This window comes from Drosophila elegans, unplaced genomic scaffold (assembly GCF_018152505.1).
Source record: "Drosophila elegans isolate 14027-0461.03 unplaced genomic scaffold, ASM1815250v1 contig_149, whole genome shotgun sequence".
NCBI lineage: Eukaryota > Metazoa > Arthropoda > Insecta > Diptera > Drosophilidae > Drosophila > Drosophila elegans.
In genome coordinates, this window is record NW_024545513.1 from 9,755,203 (window position 1) to 9,778,276 (window position 23,074).

General features: G+C 38.5%; 1 protein-coding gene across 1 annotated transcript in view; it reads right to left on the bottom strand.

Annotated features, from left to right (window-relative positions):
• LOC108136484 (LIM/homeobox protein Lhx1) overlaps positions 1-20,868 on the bottom strand; it is a 53,580-nt gene extending 32,712 nt beyond the window's left edge. Inside the window, exons 1-3 of the mRNA XM_017257698.2 lie at positions 20,062-20,868; positions 1,896-2,091; positions 394-620 (exon numbers count right to left, since the gene is read on the bottom strand). Of these exons, the coding sequence (XP_017113187.1) occupies positions 394-620; positions 1,896-2,091; positions 20,062-20,104 (466 nt within the window). The 5' untranslated portion in view covers positions 20,105-20,868. The remainder of the gene's footprint in view (positions 1-393; positions 621-1,895; positions 2,092-20,061) is intronic.
• Positions 20,869-23,074: the final 2,206 nt, after the last annotated feature.

A 23,074-nucleotide genomic window follows, 5' to 3' on the forward strand; every position in this document is an offset into this window, starting at 1 on the left:
TTGCGCCTAAATATACCCAAAAGCGTTCCACGTGTCGTATGCGTAATTTTGTATTTATTGCTGATGGAATTGCAGATACGTGAGGGGCTTTGGGGGTCCATAGAGGGGGGCAGAATAGGAGGCAGGACAGGGGTCGACTCTCATTAGCAAAGATGAGCCCCAATTGGGATGTCCGGAAAATTTATGGTGCCCTGATTAGGTCTCTCCAATAAATGGAGAACGAAATAGTGGCCCTCAAAACCTAGATAAAACATTCATAAATGGTTTTGTAAGGTCATTTTTGGTAATACGTTCCATGAGAAATATTCTTTATTATTAAAAGTTGTATAACTTTATCGCACATGTGAATGTTAATCATTGTGTCATTAATTATTATATATTTTGAGGACTTACCGCTCAGCGAATTGTGGCCGCAGGATGGCGCCTTGCCCAGCAGATAGTCGTCCTTGCAGATGAACTTATTGTCGTCCAGCACGTAGAGCTGCTCACCTGTGCTCAGTTGCTTGCGGCAGATGCAGCAGGTGAAGCAGTTCAGGTGGAAGACCTTGTCCCTGGGCTTTCGCACCAGATCCGACGGCGCGATACCCTGGCCACACCCACTGCACTTGGTGCCGTAACGTCTGTGGGGCAAAAACATGAAGAATAATAAGCAACTTAAGAAGGACACAGGGACTATAAAGAGTGTTTATGGAGTTTTAAGTGCACTTCCTTAATGTAAGAAGTAGAGGGTCCTTGGTAAGTTTTCGATAATCATTAAATTAAAAGCCTAATATCTAGATCTGCTTAAGAAACCGAATATTACTATTACTACGTTTATACGACCAACTGATTTGAACAGACATGTTTTTCAGTAAGAAACATCTGTTTTGACTTCCAAATGAGGTGTTCATTAGCTTTAGATTTTGTGGCTTGTTAACGACTGTGTTTTATTTGAACAATTGTAAACTATCGTTACTTTGCGAATTGAACAAATAAAAGTATATTGGTTAGCCTTAAACTAATATTTAAAAGAAATTTATCAATATAAAAGGTATTCAGGTTGTGTATTATTTTTTAAAAATGTTGCAAACAACTATATAAAATTTTAAACCACTCTATACTATACTTTAAACCATTGTATAGGTGGACTGTGTTTTACTTATTTATCCTGAACCCAGCCCGATTATTTTCCTTTCAGCACCCTTTTCTGTACCAGTGTGCCTTTCAGTTCAGATAAAGGATTCCATTTTCCCATTTGGAACTTTCTGCTTTATGGATGGCTTTTGTCTGACGCCCTCACTTGCTAACCTTTTCCCAACTGGCCCTGATTGATATGACACTTTGGCTGCCCCTTGACTTTTCACCGTTTCACCAGCAAATCAAGGAACTGCAAGGGGCCACAGGATTTGATTTCATTTTGATTTGTTCAGGTATTTTGCATGTTAATTGCTTTCGCCCGCCATTCTCGAGATTTTTCCTCTATTTCCTCGATTTTTTCAATTAGCCGAGCTTCGGCGACGGAGCGAAGTCAAATGGAAAAGATAAAAAAAATCGCGATTGTCAACTTGACTTAATTGCTTCGGTTTTGATTTGTCCCCGTCTTTGTTTCTATTTCTATTTCAGGCTTTAAGCCATATTAACCCAAAGAAATTCAGGTCGGAATCGTGGATTTATTGAAATTTCGTAATTTCTTTAATAATTAATTGAAATCCTTCGAATTCTTGCTTAACAAGTGCGTAGTTTCAACTGAAGATCACTTTTCAACCTGTTTATTAATATTCTTAATATTTTTGAAAGTTTAAACATCTGATTTTGCTTATTTTCGATTACAGACTATAGAATCTTACGACTGAAGTCTAAAAAGCGTTGTTATCGTCGGTGTTTTTACTTAGTTTTCCCTCAATTTCAAATCTCACCTGAAGAAATCGTTGCGACAGTAGAGCTTCGATTCGCGGCTGAAGCATTTGTCGGTGAGCGGTTGGAGGCATTCACAGCAGCGGACGCAGGAGGCGTGCCAGGCGCGTTCCAGGACATTCAGGAGGAACTTGTCCAGGATGGGTTTGTTACATCCGGCGCAGGGATCACCAACACCCACGGGCGGTTCACTGCGACCTGTTCATGGAAGGAAAGACAATTTAGAATTTTATTTTAATAGAATTACTAGTCTATACTATTCTATCTATATATTATTATATCTAATATCATTTTCGTAAACAATCTTTAACTGGTATTTATTTATTTCGTCGCCCATTTTCGTTGGCTTATTGTGTGCTCAAACAATTAGTGGCGTGACCTCAAATGACCTTTTAATTGTGGAGTTCTGGGCAGTGGGTGGGTGGATAAAGGAAAAGCAGCGGTCACTTCAAGTGGAAAACAAGTGGGAGAGCGGGATGTAAGAGCACTCAACTGTGCGTCGGAAAATCCTTCGAGGCGCAAATTAGCACCTCGCTCTGCTTGCCTCATTAAGTTTGCACATGTGTGAGGGGCATACACACACACACACACACACACACACACAGCTTCCCCTCCCTCTAGCTAGCCCCACCCCCTGCAGGTAGCACACCTGTAAATGAGCAATTCCCAGGTGCGTGGCCTTGGACGGGCGCAAACATTTGAGGATTTACAATTTGCATTTGCACTTAGATAAATTTGGCAACTGCCCGCGGTGGTGGTGTAACACCCGCTTTTTCCAACTATTCTCCTCTTTTCACCTATTTTGATCACTTGTCGGACTGTTCATCCAATTTCCCACAAAGCCAGACAACCTTTTACATGATGTTTAAGTGCGACAATGAACTAACTTTCAGGTATCCTGCACAGAAAATATTTTACAAGTTCCTCAAGATGTATTATTAATTTTCAGATAAATTATTGCCATATAACATTTTCCTATTCAAATTAAATCCAGTCAATAGCGACTTAAACGTTTGCTTGGCAGTTTTAAAAATGTATTTAAGTTTGTTTTTTAATATTTACACATTTTGTTAGTGTTTATCTTGACTTGTCAATCAATTATATTTTGTAAGCCCCTTTTAAAGTGATGGTTCGGTAAGTTTTTAATAAAAACAGTTGATTGAATCAATTAAATCCAGTTGAATTTGTTTTCTGTGCACAAATCTTGTTTGGGACCTTCCACCTCGTTAGTTCTGCCACTAAAGGCGGAGTTGGGGGCGTGTCAAATACGTATAGACTTATATATATATTTATACCTATATAATATATGTTATATACAAATTTGTGTGTGAATCGAGAGAAGTGCAACCGAATAATGATAGAGGCCAAGCCAAAATGGAGCCCCGAGGCCTGAGAAACTTTGGTCAGAAAAAGGAAGGAGAACGAGTGGATAGGAAGAAGGAGAAGGAAAGGGAAAAGAAGGCGGAGTATTGGATAAAGGAGGAGAGGTTGGTGAGCAAGGAGCAGAAAAAGCTGCCTCCTTTCGCAGTCAATCAGTCAATGGAGTTGCAAGGCTTAAAAATCTTAAAAAAAAAATAATAATTCCCAAAAGGCGAACAAACGTTTGCTTTCGTTTGTGGAACATTTGCAGGTGGGGCCGTTGGGGGCGTGACCAGGTACAAAATATATAAACACAAGAGGATGAAACCAAAAATAAAAACTAAAAAAAGGAACAAGGAGGCTGCCAAAGGAGCGGAGAGTCCAAATAAAAAGCAAACTTGTGTGTGAAAATGTTGTTTTCATTCAAAAAGTTTTCGAAGAGCGCGGCAAGAGGAGGAGGTGAGAAAAAGAGGAAGAAAGGAGAGAAGGCAACATGAATGGCCAAAAGGAAGTGGGAGGGATATCAGCCAGTAACAGAGGAGATGGGCAAATATGATAGCCTTAAGAACGGGAAGTAAGACACGTGAAACATATATATATTGACATGAAAATACTGCTCTTATTTTAAATATTATTTGAGAAGAAAAAACGTTTTATAAATTATAAAAAATATATAAATCCAATAGTAAATTAAATTGGCTGAGTTAAACAATGCATTCAAATATTAAAAGTAAGAATCACAAGTTTACTATGAGAAGTAAAAAGTAAGAAACACTAAAAGCAAACTGAATACTTTAACACTTAGTAAATAAGGAATATTTAATAGCAAAGAAGGTTAAAATCCGCACCAAAAACACTTACTCAAATATTTAAAGAATTTGTATGATAAAATTTCGCTTAGGAGCACAAGAAGAAGATAAATTGAGGTGGATGACGAGCAGGATTTTGTGTTTTGTGGATCTGCTGCCACTGGTAATATATATCATATTCCGCAGCCTCCCTAAAAGTTGCCACCTCCTCCATCTCCTCCCACAATGACCCACATTAATAAAGCTTACTGAGCTGCTATTCCATCCCATTCCTCTGTTTTATTTTCGTCGTCGTTTTTTTGTGTTTTGTTTTATATCCCCTGTTACTCATACGCCCCGTGCAACCGACAGTAGCCACTGCCTCGAGCGAACTGATAAAAGCCGGGGCCAAATGAATGAATGAACCCCGTGTGGATGAGAAGGGAAACGACAGCAATGCTTGGCCATTATAAATGAGCAACTGACACACTGATTGATTGACGAATTGACTCATTTTCGCTAACAGAAAGCCCCAAAAGAACAACAACAAAAGGGAGCCCAGAGAAGAACAGCAGAGAATTATAACGAACATCCTATCCTTTCCAGCCAGCAACAGCACAGGCAACATCACAGGCAACAGCACAAGCAAAAGCAACATCATCGCAAGTGGCAAGTTGCAAGTTTCAAGTCCAGACCATGCCGCATATGTCAAAATTGACGGATGTTATCAATCATTTCATGCCGCTGCAGACAATTTTTAATGAAGGTTATAGACGTTTATAGACGGAACGAAATGGGCGGGACAAGATGGAGAGGAGTACGGAGGAGCGATTGTCTTCAGGTTCGGGTTCGAGGCTCAATGAACTATACGAAAGCGTTGCAAACTTGGGTTAAATGCTGTTCGTGCCGCTGCTGTGCATGTTGTGCTGTGGTGTCGTTGTTGTTACTGCTTACTGCTTACTGATTACCGATGATGCCGATGATGTCGCATTTAATGTTGCTAGTAAAGTTATTTCGCTAATTGTTAATTTTATTTGATGGTAAAGTTCTTATTTGATGTTGTTCATCGGTGTTTGTGGAAAGTGTTGATTTTTAGAGTATTGGGTATTACTTCTTTCTTGTGGTGTAATTTTCCTGTTTTTTGTGGAGTAATTTCTTTTTTTATCTTTTGTTTGTGTGCTTGCTCCAGATTTGTAGCTAGATTTTAGACTATTGATTGTTGGTATAGTTACTGGAATAAAGCTCGCTTTTGGTTGGTGTAGTTGTTGTTGAACTTATTTAGTTGTTTTTCGGGAGAAAAAGTTTGAGAAACATTAAAGGATATTTGCTTAACTTCTGTATGCTATTATGTTGTGTTTTAATATTATCAATAAAAACTATCAACTTAAACCAAATTGAAGACTTTACTGTTAAAATAATGACTTAAAGTACAACCCAGGGCATTTTTAATTCGATGTCTCTGATAGTTAACCTATCAGCAATTTCAGTTGCCGCTGTCTTCTTTCCATTTTGTTGGCGCTTTTATTCAGGCTCTTCTTCAATTTTTTTATATTTTCCTTTTCTTTATTTTTGGCAGTCTGTCAGTTGTGTCCGGCACCTTAACTCTCTGGACTTTATTTTTCGTGCCTTCTGGCGCGTTTTTAAAAAGCGACAAATTGTTGTTTGCAGACGCCGACAACGTTGTTGCTCTTGGTGTTTGTGCCGATGTCGTCGTTGTTGTTGTTGTTGTTGTTGTTGTCGTTGCCGCTTAAGTGTCGCAATTTAAATATTGTTGAGTGCACTTTTGGCTACCGTTGGCCATTTATTTTGCGCTGAAATTTATGTAACGATGTGAAAAATTGCCCGCTACTGGAACGAAGCGAAATGTCTCGGCTCTAGGCGTTTTTATACTCTCTTTTGAATTTTCTCTCATCTTTTCTCCAGTTTCCCAGGCACAGGGAAAAAGTTATGTTTTATTTTTTGAGTTTCAAATTTAATCTGGTTATAAAGAGGCAATATAGTTTAAGGGAAATGAAATTTTCGTGTTTAATAATTGCAATAATGCCATTAGAACAATGTCAAATATGTTTTGAATTAAAATTATCATACAGAACATGTTTCGTTTTATTTGTTTGCCACTTTAAGCTTAAGCTTAATTTTAAATACTGATCATAAAAGTTCTACAACGATTGTATTTTTTTGGGCTGTGTGGATCTGTGTGGCAGCCATTGACCGCAGCGCAAAACTAAGAGAAAAGTGCAAAGTTGCTGCCGAAGCACGTACAAAGCATTTTGCACAACATTTTCCGCGCTCGCACACACACTCACACACAAACACACACACAATCAAAGTGAAACACACACAGGCGGGCTGTGGCTATATAATTGTGTTCCAGCTTCTCCGCAATCCACAGACTAACTGCATTTATAATGCAGCAGCTTCTTCATGGCTCGCTGGGCCGTTCCCGGCAACACCCAAAAGACCAGCCCCGAAAAAATAAAGGAAAGAAATATAAGGATGAGGCTGGAGAAAAATAACAAATGAACTGAACTCAGTTCCCCAGCTGCTGCTGCTGCTGTTGATGTTGCAGCTCGACCACAAAATGTACAGTGAAGCCATAGGCAGCAAACTAGAAATATATTTTGCACAACCATTTCTATTGATCGGCATCAATATGAAGTTTATTTGTTAAATATTTCAAATATCAAGAGTTTTAAAACTAAAACATTGATAGTATTTATTGATTAATGAAAATATTAAAGAAGTTTCCAAATACGAATTTTACCACAAGTCCTCTTCTTTATTGCAACTTCTTGTCAGAAATAGCGACATCTCTTAATTATTTACCCCACTGTGCACAATGGCCACAGAAGCAACCACAACAAACTTTTGACCATTGTCGTCTGCGCCACAAACTGTGAAAAATTCGTTCGACATCAACGCAGAGTAAAAAAAAAATAAAATAAAATATAAAAAAAGAGGAAAAAAACACAGGGGCAGAGGAAAAAAAATGGGAAATAATAAAAATCAGCTTCAACTTTTTGCCAAAGCACTTGCTGCGCCATGTTGGTTACGCCCCTGTCCCGCCCCGCACTACGCCCCCCGCCCCCTTGCGAACTGAAAACGTGACTAAAATGTTTAAGCCACGGGAAAGAAAAGAAAATCCAAACCAGCAGCAGCAACCGTCGCTCAATCGCAATCATTTTTTTCCAGCTGCTGCTGTTTCTTCTTCAAGCCATGTTTTTCTCCTTTTTTATGGTGGCAAATCTTATGCAAAAATCCAAATGGAAATGCAGCAGCCAAAGAAGGAAAAAGCCAAACAAATGGCTTAAGTGAAATGGAAATGGGAAAATACGGAGAAAAAGTGGAGTTGGAAAACATTTGCAGAGCAAAAAAGTTTGTAAAAACAAGAACCAAATAATTATCTCAAATCCTAATACAAAATAAGCTAAGGTTTTTTTATCTAAAAAAAAACTATTAGCTTTTATAAAAATACATAAATAAATAATGTGTTGAGGGGTATAGTTTTTCCTCATAGTACATAGTGCAAACTTAATCTTTTATTAATTATTATTTATAAAAAATATTGCAAAATCTTTTGTAAATATTTTTTTAATGTTGCCTTATTTTCATAAAAATAAATTCAAACTCACAACCGTGAAATCTTCCCACTACACTTATTCAAGTTTTTTCTACACCCAACCCATATTGTATGCCATAAAACTCATTAATATTCAGTTTTTTGTGCTGTCTTATTTATTTTGAATTTTTTGCTGTTTTTTTCTCTCCATTTTGATTTTTTATTTTATTTTGCTAATATCGCAACTAATTATGTAATTAAAATGTTAACAAGTTTAACGCGAGCAATTTGTGTGAGCGAAACGATGACAACAACAAAAACCACAAAAATAGGTGTTAAGCTTTATATTAATATTTCAAGCATATCAAACAAAAAAAAAAAGAAAAAAGAAAACTACAAAAAAAGAAACAGCCACAAACGAAGCGGCTGAACTTTAGCCTCCAAACGAACGCACCATTTAATATTCTTTATGGATTTTTATATATCCGAAAAATTTACATTTATTAAAAGTCGAAGGGGTGAGGGAAGGCCATGGCAGACATGGGTTAACCGATCTACTGAAGGGAACGAGTGGAAAATGCAATCAAAATTGTCAAATCAGGCGCAACGGATTGCATTAAAAATAGCCTAATAGGACTGGGAAAGGTAGAAAATATAGGAATAGGGCGGGCCAAGATATAGAAATAATCAGAAAAGGAGCTCCTTAATAAGAACTAGCAAAGAGGAAACAAAGAAGTTCAAGTAGTATTTAGTTCCAACATTATTTGTTTAGTTTTGATAATATAATTGTAATAGAATACCATTATCAGTTACCGTTTTCTGTTCTATTTAAATTTAGAATAAGGATTAACCCTTTAAACGATATGAATTGTTTTTCCGATAAAAGGATGTGGCATTTAAATACCCAACGATACTTCTTTCATCTCCATTTATTTTCCCTCCCAGCAGAAACAAAGTCGATGGACACAAGCAGATATGAAAGAGGCCAGCATACAGAAACAAAAATAAATTCGAAAAAGTAAAGAGGAAAAGGCACACAAAATGAAGTTAAGGGGGGTTTGGATGAAGCAGCAAAAAAAGAGGAGTAGCTTCGATATTGGCCAGGATTCAATGAATAACGAGAGGATTGCGGGTCGAAAAACGGGGGGACTTTTTCAGCCACCTCTGGTTTTTGTTTCCTTTTTTCCCCCTTTATTTTTTTCGGTTTTGGGGGAGGCGGGGGCTGGTGGAATATAATGGCAAAGTAAACAATTTCATGATGCGAGACGATGGCTTCTGGGCTGCCGCCTATCTACATCCAAAGACCTCACCTCAGACCCCCAGAAGCCCCCTCGCAGGCCCATCGATTCGCTCGCCCCACGTCTGTGTATCTAGCAGATACTTTATATGCATGAGTTACAGAAAAGGAGGCGTATTTCTCTCGCAGTCCCTCTCTTTTCAACCCTGCCCATTCCCCCCTCCGCTTTTCTGTGTTGCAAAAATATAAACACGAAAAAAAACATGGGCTAAAATTTACATGACAAAAATGGCCGAGAAGAGATGCGAAGTGAACGGGGGAATGAAGAAAGACTGTTATTAAGGTCTAAACCAATTGGCCAATACTAGTCAATGTACCCAAAAACTTGCAAATATTTAGGGTATATACGTATGCATATGTGGTATATAGTAACTAGAAAAGAGTAAGGGATTTTTTACTACCTTATGCTTTTTTAAAGTTTTTATATGCAGTTGAATCTATTTGATCTATAAAATAATATGAGTACGCATGGAACGACCAGAATTGCTTGTATGCATTTTTAATATTTCATTTATACTCTTGAATTTGGATTTTCATAATATAAATATAAAATCAAGAAAATATAAAATGATGTGATTTATATAAAGATAAACAAGGCTATATTTATTTTGAAATGTTTAATATTTAAACTAACAGGACAAAATTATGGATATTGATCTTGAGTAATAAAAATATTTAGAGACGATTTCAGAGATTGTCTTGTAATATCATTAATACCCGCCAATTAGTAAATCTCTTCTGGTTGGGTCTCTAAGAAGGCCTCTTGACTTCAACTCACATCGTTGCCATTCAAGATACCCAATCTCAATTTCAATCTCATCAACCATTTTCATAGTCATCGCCATCGCCATCTTCATCTCCATTTTCATAGTCGTCATCAACATTGTCGTCAGTTGCAGAGATTTTTATAGGCTCCCCCCAAAGGAGATTCTCCCTCTCTGTTTTTCACTTCCCTGCTGACTATATATTTATATATATATGTACTATACTTCTTTTTTTTTGCCTCCTTTTGTCGCCCCATAAAAATCACACTTCTTGGCCAAAAGGACAGAGTGAGATGGGAAGTTTGAGAGGAGCGAGATGGCAACAGTTTGGGGTGGCTCGTAAGTTCAGGTTCTTCTGCTTCTTCTTCGTAACAGGCAAAACACCCACCCACCCAGAAGCAACCCACAAACACCCCCACCCCCTGCCTCTGCCCCATGGGAAGGTTGTTGTGTTGTTGTTGTTTGTTGTCAGCAGACAGATAGCCAATGATAAGCCTTAGCGTATGAGTGATGTGCCATGGACACAAACACGAGCCAACGGGACAACAACCTCCCCCAGACACCCCCATCCACACCCACACCCACACCAACATCCCACCCACATACCACCCACATACCACCCACACCCGCCCACTCTCCGGGTTCTCCCAATTTTTTATTCCATATTTTTGCGGAGGTTTCCTATTTGATATGCTGGCTGCACTGCACACAACAACCCCCAAGAGTGGTTTCTAAGTCAAGCCCCGCGAATGCTGATGGCATTACGACAAACCGAAAAATGGGGAAAAAAATATATATATATCGAATGGGTACAGGGCGTTTGGGTGGTAGGACCCACGGAAAAAGTTTATATAAAGTTCAGGAATTACAGTGTTCATATGTGTTATTACAGAAAAATGCATTATTCACAGAACTTTATAAACTAATAGCAAAAACCTAACCTTACCTAATATAAACAAATAATGTATGTGCAATGTCTTTGTTAAAAATCATTTGGAATTACTTTTGACGTATTCCGGGGTTCAACAGAAATTTGTTTTTTCTAGATGTTTTTTCGTCAAGAAAAATACTAGCTCAATAATTGAAAAACTTTTATTTAAAGCATTTACTTAGGATCATTTAGGCCAAACGGTGCTGTATTTATTTGCTTATTCAGTATAATTTTATGTCATAAAAAATATCAAAAACATTTTTTAGAGCTTAAACTAGTATTAAGGATAGTAATTGCAAATGTGCAAGTTTTCATGTTTAAAATGTTAATGCAAAGCAATACTAAGTACATAATGTGCTTAAAACCTTTTGTTCCTACATTTTCCTCCGTCCGGCTGAAATTAATTTTTGTTTAAAGACCAGACCCTATAACCACCGGCCCACCGGCCCACCAGCCCACCTGCCCCCAAATTCTGTCATTTCACCATTTCACCACCCATCCTGCCATCATGCCATCAAGCCATCCTGCCGCTGAGGTCCTGGCCGCAAGGACGTGAAGTGCATCACATTGCGGTCTGTTGTTGGGGGATTTTCGTTCGGTTGCTGTTCGGGGCTTTGCTCTCTGTTTATTTTGTTAATATTGCGACACTCTCCACCGCTCCACCTGCTAAGTTCAGCGGTTACCTGGTGGGGCTCATTTGATGTGGCATTTCCCGCCCTCGAACCCCCAAAAAGCTGCCCCAAACGCCACCCAAAAGCCTCAAAATACCACCCAAAACCCTGCTGGGCGGCCTTTGTTTTTTGCGCTGCTGCTGGCCATTGATTGATTTTAAATGCTTTTGGTGTTGGCGACTCATTGAAAATTGATGTATTTGTAAATTTGCATTTTTCAATATTTAATGCGGGCGTGGCTCATAAATGTGTCTTTATTGGAAGCGAGCGCGAGCATCTATCTATATTTTCCTTTCGGCCCTCTCCCTTTATTTCACCGACTGACTTTAGTCGACTCGCTTAATGCGATTAAAGGTTTAAAGTTTTGTGCCAAATAAAGCGTATGCAATTTTGCAGCCACTCCACCCTCAACACCACCAACAAATGTTCCCGACCCCGAGATTGCTGGAAAATTTCTGCTTTGATTGGCAAAATTTAGCTCGAAGCCTGGCCAAAGTTGGCAACTTTTTAGCCAGTCCCATTTTGTGGGCCAAGACAAGCATAATATTATGCATATTATAATGATCAGCAGCAGCAAGGACATTCGGCCATAGCTGCTTGCCATATTGCACAAATTGTCCTTTAATTGGTTTTGCGCATTAATTTTGCAGAATTTATTGCGCTTTGTGCACTGTGTTGAGCGCTTTGCAGTGCGAGTGCATTTGCATTCGCATTTGCCAGCCCAAAATGCAATTAATAATAAACAATCTTAGCACCGACTCGGTAGCAATAACAGTTTCGAACAAAACCACATTAAGGCAGCCGAAAGTCCTATCAATACATCGATGAGATATTGTCATAGCTGGTTAAGACTTTTTACAAATTTAAAGCAGCTGAAAATTAAATTATGCTGCTTTAAGAAGCCAAAACTGTAAGGGAAAATTCTATAATATTTATATTACATTAACGTGTAATTAGCTATTATTATTAAGCGATTGAGTTTTCAAAATTATAAGTAAGAAGTTTAATTGCAGAGTTATCGATAAGTATTACGAAAACTTTATTTGAAATAATAATAAAACTGTGAACTAGTTAGTTAAAAAGTAATTTTATGAATTAGATAACAAAAGTATAAATAATTTAAGGACTATTTTGTAGATTCCTTGTGGCGGCGATATTTTCTATCAGAAATAAATTGTATCGCTTTAATCGACTTATATATCGACAAGTACTTTTTATATCCAACGATTTGTAGTTCACTTAAATATGAAATGCCAATCAAACGTTTATGATCTGGGCACGATTTTTTTAGAGTCCGCTACCAAAGTATCAAATATCACATTCATTGATTTGACTATCGATAAATTTATATACTCCTGTAGAGAGCATCAGGGGTGGGCAGAACTTTGCGGTTACCATTCGGGTGGGAAGTTTATCTGAAGCTGCCAAGCGATAAGCCCAAAATTTATGCCCTCCTCAGCTCTTCGCGTCGCCGAAACATAAACATGAAATTCTTTTATCGTTTTATCGCAATCTTTCCTCAGTTTAACCTTGAATGCGAGTGCACGTAGAGCCCACAGACCGCCGTTTTTACAGCATTATCATCCCCCTTTGGTAGAAGTCAACTTTTGACAAGGCTTATCAGTGGACCAGCATCAGGAGCAGCTGAGGACACGCACCCGAAAAGGGGAGGAGATTGGTCCTGTGGGGTGAAGGACGCAGGACGAAGGACTGGCGACAGGGGTGAACGTGCCAGCGAAAAACGGAGAGAACGACTGGGGGGACGTCTGTGCCAGCGATAAGAAAAACCAACCCATCGGAGGTGGGTGCACATTTTTCAGTTTTTCCTCTTTAGCCCGGTTTCGATTTTCGGGCAAGTGCCGTTTTATATGTTAAGCGATTTAATTTTCGAGAGCTTAAAAGCCACTGGGACAACATTTAATGACGGTGTGCATTCAGCTTGTTAAAGCATTTTGTAAATAAGCCTATTAAAAATTTGTTCTCTTTCGGTAAATGTAATAGAATTAGCCACAATTGTCTACAGCTTTAAAAAAGCGTTTCTTAAATTTATAAGAGCAGCTGAAAATTATTAATAGTCCGTCAAAGCAACGATAAATTTGTTTATATATATTTTTTTCTTACAGAATAATTAATTTATTGCAAATATAGTATCGTATTATTGCTCCAATTAAAGTTTGCATTTTCAAGCTGATCTCTTGCCAACACCAAAATTTCAATTCCAAATGGAAGCACTTTTTAAAATCATAAAATAAACTCAAAAAATATTCCCCGACCTTCCGCCGATATTTTACCGCTTCGACTCGTAACCGTTTCGATTGGTTCCGGTTGGACCGAGCTGCGCGGTTCGTTTGGGGCCCCATTGATAAGACTTAGCCGCTCCTGCTGCGTTTTGATGTTTGCCGCAAATGATTTGCCAAACACCGGCCACAACAGAAATAACAAAATAACAACAACAAGTCGAGAAAACGATCTGAGAAATAAGAGAAAATTAAGGGGCCAAAAGGAGACCAACAAAGGCCATAAAGAAGAGACTGGCAAGTGTGTGCGGAGCGTCGGATTTTGATTAATTAATTTGCATACGAGCAATAAAAAGTAAGAGCTGCGTTAATTTCTTGGCGCCCGCGATGTCTACGTTGACGTCGACTGAGGCAGAGTCAGCGACAGAGACAGAGACAGCGGCAGAGGGCTTTACAATGCAGCCGTATAATCAAATTAATAAACGAACAATAAAAATGCATAACAAATTGATGCGAGGCGATGGCGATGATGATGATTATAATGATGATGAGTGGAGAAGTTGGAGACACAGCGCGTAGAAAGAGAGGTCCATAGGGATAGCGAAAGAGACGGGCAGATTGAGAAGAAGCAGCAGCATTACACGGATCATTATGCCGATCTTTCCCTTTACATTTTCCCTTCGATTATTGATGATATGGGGACACAGCTCATGCACACCCACGCACGAAAATACCGTCAACCAACAAAAGAAAAGTGGGCCCGAGCCAGGAATATCTTTGCACACGAAAACCATATCACAACATATAGAGTAATTTTTAATCACCCTTAAATATATACTTGTGTTGAAACAAGTAAATAATTATAACAACTATAAAATAAACGCAACATCTGTCTAGAAATGTGCAATACAATTGTTATGGCCAAGAAAATAATTAAGAAAACATTGTTTTATTTCACAAAATTTTATAAAAATTTTTTTTTTTTTTGTTTATAGTCAGCTAATAATTCGTAGGTGCACAAAAACTACTTAAAACAATCTTCAACTACCAAAAAAGTATTTAAGGAATTGATACGGTTTGATTTCGGTTTGAGATTTTGTTTCTGGATAAAAAGGTAGTTTAAATTGAAAAAAAAAAAAATCCCATAATCAGGAAACCGACTTTGAAATGTTTGTCTGCTGTGCGGAGGCTGCTGCTGTAACCTCTTTGCCGCTTTTGCTCTTTTGCTGCTGGAGCACTTGGAACGAATCGACGTTCGCTGCGGTCATCTGCTCCGCGATCGTTTTTCTTTGGTTCCAGCCGAACGAACACCGAACGAACGAACGAACGAACGATCGAACGATCGAACAAACTCGACCTGAGACAGTCTCTTTCAGTTTCTGCTCGCGGGTTCAGCCTGTGACTCTGGGTCGCGGGTTAAAGGTCAGCATCAGCACTACTCCACCCCTGGCTGCCTCTACGCCTCCTCCGCCGGCCACGCCCCCATTGCTGTTACTGCTCCCATCCCCATACCCATTCCCATACCCATTCCCATCCCCTCTGGCCCAAAACTGCGTGAGAGCAGCAAGTGGCTCAATTGCTAACTCAGCAAAAACAGCCACAACTTCAGGTGCACTTGACAAAAATGTGTGAAAAACATTTAAATGCAGTCCTAATGGTTGATCATATTATTTATTATTTTATGTATTGGCTAAAAATCATTTTTATCGGTCAAGAGATCTAAAGTTATTTGGTATTAAAAAAATTAATAGTTTGATACCATCTAAAAATTGAAAATAGTTTTACATTTGTTGAACTTCAAATATAAAAAGTATAAATATAATAAATGTTGTTATTTATACCTTAAAAATTTTTTAATTTTAAAAATAACTTCTATTTCTTTACTTTTATAGCTAACTATTCTATGCATTTGGTAAAAAAAAAGATCATTTAGTCATGGAATGGTCTATTATTTATTTTCCATGTACTCCCGCTGCTCAATTTTATTTTTCCACGGCTGCTGCTTCGCATCATCTCGGCTGCTCCATCATCTTCTCCTCCATTTGCGCTGGGCTTTTCGCAATCTCTCGGTTATAAATCAATCCCCGAGGCTTTGGCTACCGTTTTCTTCTTGTTTTTGGCTCTCGAGGAGTACGAAACGCAAAACTCCGGCAAGAATTTCGGTGTAATAGTAAATTATAATTAGAAAGAGAAAGAGGCTTTTAGGGTTAGGCGGCTTAACCTGTTGAGTGCCGGGCTGTAAATCAAAGCCCCAAGAAGGCGATAAGCCACCGAAACAACAGCAGAAAAATGCTAGAAAAAATTAAGAAAGCAAAAAAATAAAAAAAAATAAAAAATTGTTGGGAAAAGGGGAAAGGAAAAAGGGCGGCGGGCGGCGAGCGAAGAAGGTGGCCGCAGAAGTTTGCCAAATGAAATTTATGGCATATAAATTATCTCACACGTTGCCGGACTATTGACAGCTCTAAAATAATCGTAAAATGGCCCAAGAAATCCATAAAAAACGGCAGAAACAAAAAGGGGGAAAAGTGAAGCGAGTCCGAGTTCGAGTCCGAAGGCAGAACCAGAAAGCCCAGAAAGCCCAGAAAGCCCAGAAAACCATGGCCCAGACACACACAGCACAGAGTCCATGAATGTGAATTACTATTTCAGTTTTCGACCCAAAAGCGCTGCAAAATGTGTGGGGTGGTGGAGTGCAGGGGAATTTGGCAGGGGTGGCGCTGGGAGGGGGCATCACCATCACCAGCAAAAGGGGACAGGCGACGACGTTGCCTTACCCTCAGCCAAGTTTCAGTTTCTGTTTTCTGGTTCGGGCCAAGCCCCGGATTGCAGAAATTGAAAAGTTCCCAACAGTTGGGGGGCCCCTCATAACTTTCATAGCACGGGACAGAAGACACGGACAGAAGACAGCAGACAGGGACAGGGACAGGGACAGGGACAGCGACAGAGACAGAGACGGCGACAGCCGTCAGACAGAGACGGAGACAGGGACAGGCGCAGGAAAAGAGCGAGAGGGGGAGAAGCCGACTATGGCAAAGGTTTCCGTGTTATCCATATTCAAATAAAAGGTTTGCAATCCCACCAATTTTTTTTTTAAACAAATTTCAATACACTAAAACTTAATTTTTACACTCACATATGTACAAATATGTGAAAAGTCTTTGATTTATTTGTTAACCGAAATTTTAAGACGTTTTGTTAAAAATTTATATCAAAATCATACAAGTGCACCAGAAAATTCCGTTTTTCATCCATGGAAACTAAGCTTTTTATTCTTTGAAAATTTCCGATTTATTAGCTAATTTTGGGAATGCCATTTCGCCAAGTTCTAAAGTGTTTTGATTTCGTTTTATTAGGCTTTTGTCTGGCTTCCGGCAATCTGGGACTTGAATCGAGCGACTTTATTGTAATGACTTTTAATTTGAAAGTGGCGGTGATCGAGAAACGGGTTTCGAGATCTCTTTCTTTGTTTGGGCCGATAGTTTTGCGCCCGACCACCGGAGAAGGCAGTGAAAATCGTACAATATATTGACAAGAAGAGAGGGACTTCAACGCCTCATTATGCATGGCTATTTATGGGCCGCGCCACGCCCTAGAACTAGACCTTAACCCCTCACTGCCCTCAACGGCTTGCTAAATGCGGCAGCAGCTGCCGTGTCTACGCTTTTTGCTTCTTGCTTTCTTGCTTTTGCTCCATAAATCAAAGAAAGGACCCATAGAGCCGTTGATGGACAAGTTGAAGCTGCAGTTGAAGTCCGAGTTGAGGCCTTGTCGTAAACTGCCGACAGCAGAAGAGGCCAAGAAATGGCTAGAAAAATCACATTTCCTTGGAGGCGCGGACAAAAGCTTCCACGGAAATATTGTTGCACCGACCCCACGATCCCCATCGTAATCTTCGGGATCGTAATGATCTTCCTTTGTGGCCAGTCATAAATGTTGATGAACAGCAGCGCAAACTTTTGTCGAAGGCGTTGCCGGTCTGAGCTTTTGTTGCTGCTGCCGTTGATGTTGCTGCCGTGTTCGCTAGCAGCAACATAAAAATTGAAAAGATGCAGCCACCAAGATATATGCGGAGAAAAATGAGCAGTCGACCGAAGAAATGGCTGAGGATAATTGTGAGTGAAGCAACTTCGGGCTACCCTCGAAGAGAACGGAAAAACTTGGATTTTTCCAATAGCAATGTGGGTAAGATTTATAAATTATGCAATTTCAAAAACAAAGCCTCCTTCTTAAGGATAATATCAAGAACTTTATACCAAAAATTACCCTGCAACTCGAAAAATAATTATCTTGTAAGGGATTTTAATAATCATTATAATTAATTCTTCAAAAATCGAGTTATAAATTTGATTCTTAAATGTAAATTTATATCAATGAACTCTTGGAATAATTTTAAAGATTGCTAAGGCAAAGATTGTGTTACAATCTTATTATTGAAGAGAAATCCCATTTCCCGTTTTTTAAATTTGAAAATGACTTGACAAACACAATCAGACAAGTTTAACATTTATCAAAAACCAAAATAGTTTACTTATTTTTCTAATGCTAAAATTGAAATACGTTTTCTTATAATTTGAAAAGTTTATCTAAACATATTTCATAAAATAGAAAAGATAAGACAAAAATTAAAGAAATATTTGACATTGTTGCATAACCAACTTTGAGTGAAATAAAGTAAATAACTACTAATGTTCATCGCTACTACCGTCATTAACTAATGGGTAAGATAAAAACGAAAAAAAAAAAAAACAACCGAGAAACAGTAGAAGCAGGAAGAAGAAAGCTTGGCAGCTTTATGACTCGACTTGGCATCAGTCTGCCGTTGTAAAGAGCCCCACTGTACAGGTCTACGGCTTCCTGAACATCCATTTTCCAGTCAAATGTCGACAGCTTTTGACTTGAACCGCCCCCGAACCCCAAACACTTCTCCTCCTAAAACCTGAAAGAGTTCTGTAGCCAATTTATGAGGGAGGAAGGTGTCTGCCGCTTCATGTCCCAATGTCAACAAGTTTACTGCTCAAATTTTAGATTTTAAATGCAATTACAGTCGAACTTCTCTAGTTCGAATTACGAAGCTAAACAGAAAATTAAGTTTGCAAAAATCTTTACGAACATATTTTGAAATAGTATCTATAAAAGTAATTGTAAGTGCAAGTTCTTAACACAAAACCAAGAATACTTTAAAATAGTTTAAACAGTTTTGTTCGATGGTGTAATCAACTAAGCTAAAGATCATTGTATATAAGATTTTAACTCTGCAAATCTAAAAATCAAGACAGTCTTGAATTAAGCTCAATCGCAATAAATCTAATATTAAAATAAACAAAAAGTTTGAGTGTTTTATTATTGGCTTGACTTATATTTAACAAAGTGAAGAACAACTGTATATTGCTTCTCAAGCCTCAATTTTACCTCTTTTTCACCTTTATAATTTTTTTTTTTGTATTCTGACATTAAACAGTCAGCAAAAGTGAAAATTTGACAGGAGAGCAAATGAAATAAAACAAAAGCCGAAAACAAGATGGGGAAGTGGAAGAACGGCAGAAGAAGAAGCTATAAACTTTGACAACTGCGCAAAAGTTTTTCCGTCCAAAAACGAACGGAAAAACAACAGGAGGAAAAACAAAACCGAAACAAAAACAGAGGAACAAGAACTTCAAAAGCATTCAAAATGGGTAAGCGGAAAAGAGACGGCGGATGGCCTAGGGGTTACGCCATAAGGGGGGATGGAAAGGGGGAAGGGGAAGAATGTCGGAGCCTTAGACCCTTCCCCCGTCGGCGATCCCTAAAAAAGGGAAACAAGTTCAAAAGTGCAAAAACTTTTTCCTTCCCAGCCGTCGCCATTATAAAAACCTCCTTAACCCATTGTGGGCCGGCGTTGTCGTTAACCCAACATTTACAGATCGCATTTCCCATATCCTTAAAGGGCTTGACTTCTATCCGAAGACTCTCGACCACATCACACCCAACTTTTCTTCATATTCCCTACCGGAGCATAAAAATCTTAGCCCAAAGCCCGTCGGCATTCCATTTTTTATAAAATTACAAGTCGATTTTTTATTTTTTATAAATAAGTGTATGTATGACAGAGTATCAAGTTATCAATCCTTTAAATGAGTGCATTTTCCAGATTATTCATTTTCCTATGATAAAACTTTTTTAGGCGAGCATCCAAACAGGTGTTACCAACTTTTTCAAATTCTACCTTTTTTAATCCATTAAGTTTTCCACTATATACATTTTAGAGAGAAGATCCTTGTCATCATTTCTTAGGATGTTTACTTAGTAAGAGTTTATTTTTACGTATAAAATATTTTGAAGATCTCTTTCATCAGATATTTTTCTGAAAAATATATTTATTTCTTGATGTTTCTGTAACTTTAATTAACTCCTCTTTCAATATACTATTGAAGAATACAACATTCTGGTAGGTCAAAAATATCGACTTTCTTATAAATTAAATAACAATTTAATGACCCTAGATCTAATATAGCGATTCTTTCAATTGGATCCTTTCCGGAGGAGTCTTAACCCCCAAACGCTTGGCCCACTGGCGATCACTTACCGATATTGTGCTGGCTGGTGTGTAGGACCGCCCCGAACGCCATCAGATGGTCCTTGGGCGGGGGGGCGCGGCTACCGAGGGCGGCGAACCCGTCGCCCAGAAATGACGCCAGTGCGACGGCCCTCAGGGGCGCTTTTGAGGCCTCGGTGAGAATTTTGTTGTCGAATATCTTGATGCCGGGGAATGGAGTTGGGTTGGTTTTCGGGGGGGATGGTTAAAGCGGTTGATTTTTGGGGGGCAACAGTGGGTTAAGTCTCGTGTGTGCGCTTTTCTGTGTACGAGCCCAAGTGTGCGTTTGCGTGTGGGAGTGAGATAGAGAGAGAGGAGCGGGTTGAACCCCAGCTACACACTTAACGGTTAACGCACATAAGGACTGGGGGCAGGTGCGAGCGAGAGGGGAATAGCACGTGTGTGCCGGCGGCAATTTTGGCAAAACAAAAACAAAGCGCGAATTTGCGATCCTCCTTGAATATTTTTGTTTGTTTTTTTTTTCTTCCAGTATTCCAGTATTTAGTTGTACGTATTTTTTCCTTTTTTCACTATGCACTTTTCTTCTCCGCTTCTGCGATATCTTGGTTTTGTTATGCTTGTAGATATATTTCGAATGCTTATTCCTTGTTGTTCAAGACTCTCTCACTTGCAAAAAAAAAATTGAACAACGCAAAAATCTCGGTATTCGGTTTCGCGGCGGAACGGAAACAGCTGACCAACGGTAACGGTAAACGTCTGCGGTCTTCAGTTTCGAGCGTTTCTCGGGCGTGCGTCTTGCGTTTGCGTTTCGAGCCGGGCGCTTTACGCGAACGTCAAACAAAAACTGAAAACGGAAAACGGCAAGCGCGACGGCAAAGCAGACGGCCCGATTACCGATACACTGGCAGCCGAGCGCACACGCACACACGCGAGCGCCGAGCCGAAGCGACGACGAATGGGGCGCCGGGCGAGCGAGCGAGATGTCCGCAGGGGCACCGCTCGCTCACACGCAACCAAACGGCGCGAGTAAGTCTCGTTTAAGCCGCCTGCGTTCGAGCGAGATGCAGCGAGTGTCGCTCTGGGGCTGCTGCGATGCCGACTGCGCTGCTGGCGGCGCTGCAATGGAGTCGCTGAAGAGAGAACTCTCTTGTGCTCTCCCTCTCGTTTGGTGTACAAAATAACTATATTTAAAAATCTTAAAAATAAAAATGCATATAAAAATATTAAAAAAATTAGTTTGGAAAACAAAAAAAACAATAAAAGATAAAATGTTAAAATGTTAAAGAGGATATAATTATGTACTATTTTTAAATTACGTTCAAAACTTCTTTTACGAAATAAAAAATTATTAAAAAAACAATGCAAGACTAATTTTTTATATATATTTTTTTATAAATACATTGTGTATAAAAACAAATGTAATTCATTTAATTCTACAAAAATCTCTACAAAAATAAATAAATAAATAAAAAGGAAGTAATAACAATCTTCAACGATTTATATATATATATATATATTTTGATAATATCAAAAAAAAACAAATCATATTTATTAAATTAATTTGGAAGATATGAATTCAAAAAGTGGTTTCAGCATTATAGAATCTAGACTAGGTATGGAAAATTTATAAAAATATTATTTTCAAAATATGTTTTATAATAGTTGTAATTTGACTACGAATTTTTAAGATCTTTAAAAATGTGACTACATAAATAAAATTAATTTTAATTGAGTCTAAACTTTTTAAGGACCACTTTTTTTTTAAGTTTATATATATTTTTGGAAAAAACAATGTAATATTTAAATTTAAGATTTTTTTTAACTTAAGTTTTGATCCTCCTGAAATTGTTGATGCTTTTTCTTGCACTGATATTTGTTGCTGTCCTCCCATTTTCCCCATTGTTGTTGTTTTTACTGCTCTCTCTCCCTCCTCTCCCGCTCTCTCTTTTTTGCGGTTAGAGGGGGCGTTACTAAGCAACTGGTTTTTTTTCTTTCATTGAGAGATGCGCAAAATGGCGCTCTCTCGCTCGCTCGCTCTCCGACGCGTCGCTCCCTCTCGCTCCCACTCGCTGGCCGAGCCAATGGCATTTTTCAAAGTGACATTTGCCCGCGTTTTGTCCCTTTCGCACTTGGACCGTGTTTGTGTGCGTGCCAAGGTAAAATGTCAAATGCTTTTCGACTGTCAACTGTTGGTCGCAAAAAACTTTTTTCCTTCCCTCTCCTTTCTCCTCTCCTTTCTTTTTGTTGATTTTGTTTGGCTGCTTCTTCTTCTTTAACTTGTGTTTGTCACTTGTCGTTAGCAGTGCGAAAGGGAGAGCACTAGTGGTGGGTGGCGTTGGGAGGGGGTGAGAGCAGGAGAGGGAGAGACGCCCCTTTGTCGTTTTAACGCATTGGAGACAGCAACAAAAATAAAGAAAAATAGCTGTTAAGAAAAAAGTGTAAAAATGTACAGAAGATTTTTTTTTTTAATTTATATTAAAAAAAATTATATTTTTTTTTAAATTTACTTTGTAAATAATGTTAACTAAAGCAAAAGTATTTAATGTACTTTTAATCTTATTAATGTTTTTGGAAAATTATTAAAATTATTATTTTTATTATATGTCATAAAAAATTAATTTTGTTTACTTTTATAATAATCAAACATGGGCAAAAAACCAAAAAAAAAATCATTGAAAATGAACAAATTGTTTAAAACAGAGAGCACAAAAAAAGTTTAATGCAAATAAGCTAAAGATCGAGCACAACAAAAACTAAATAAATATATGTACAAAAAAAAAAAACAAGAAAAAAATCAGCTGAAGTAACATTAAACAGTGAGAGTGAATGAGAGAGCGCTATACATAAGAGGGGGAGGTGGCGTTAGTGGGTGGCGCCCTCTCAATCTCTCCTTCTTGTTTTCCCTCCCACTCGCACTTCGATAAGAGGAAGAAGAAGATGTTCGGAATAAAATAGAGGGGGCTGTGGTGGGTTAAAGTCTACCGTTTTTGTGTGTGGGGGAGTCAAAATATTGCACATTAGGGTGTTAAGCTGTGAAGTGCTT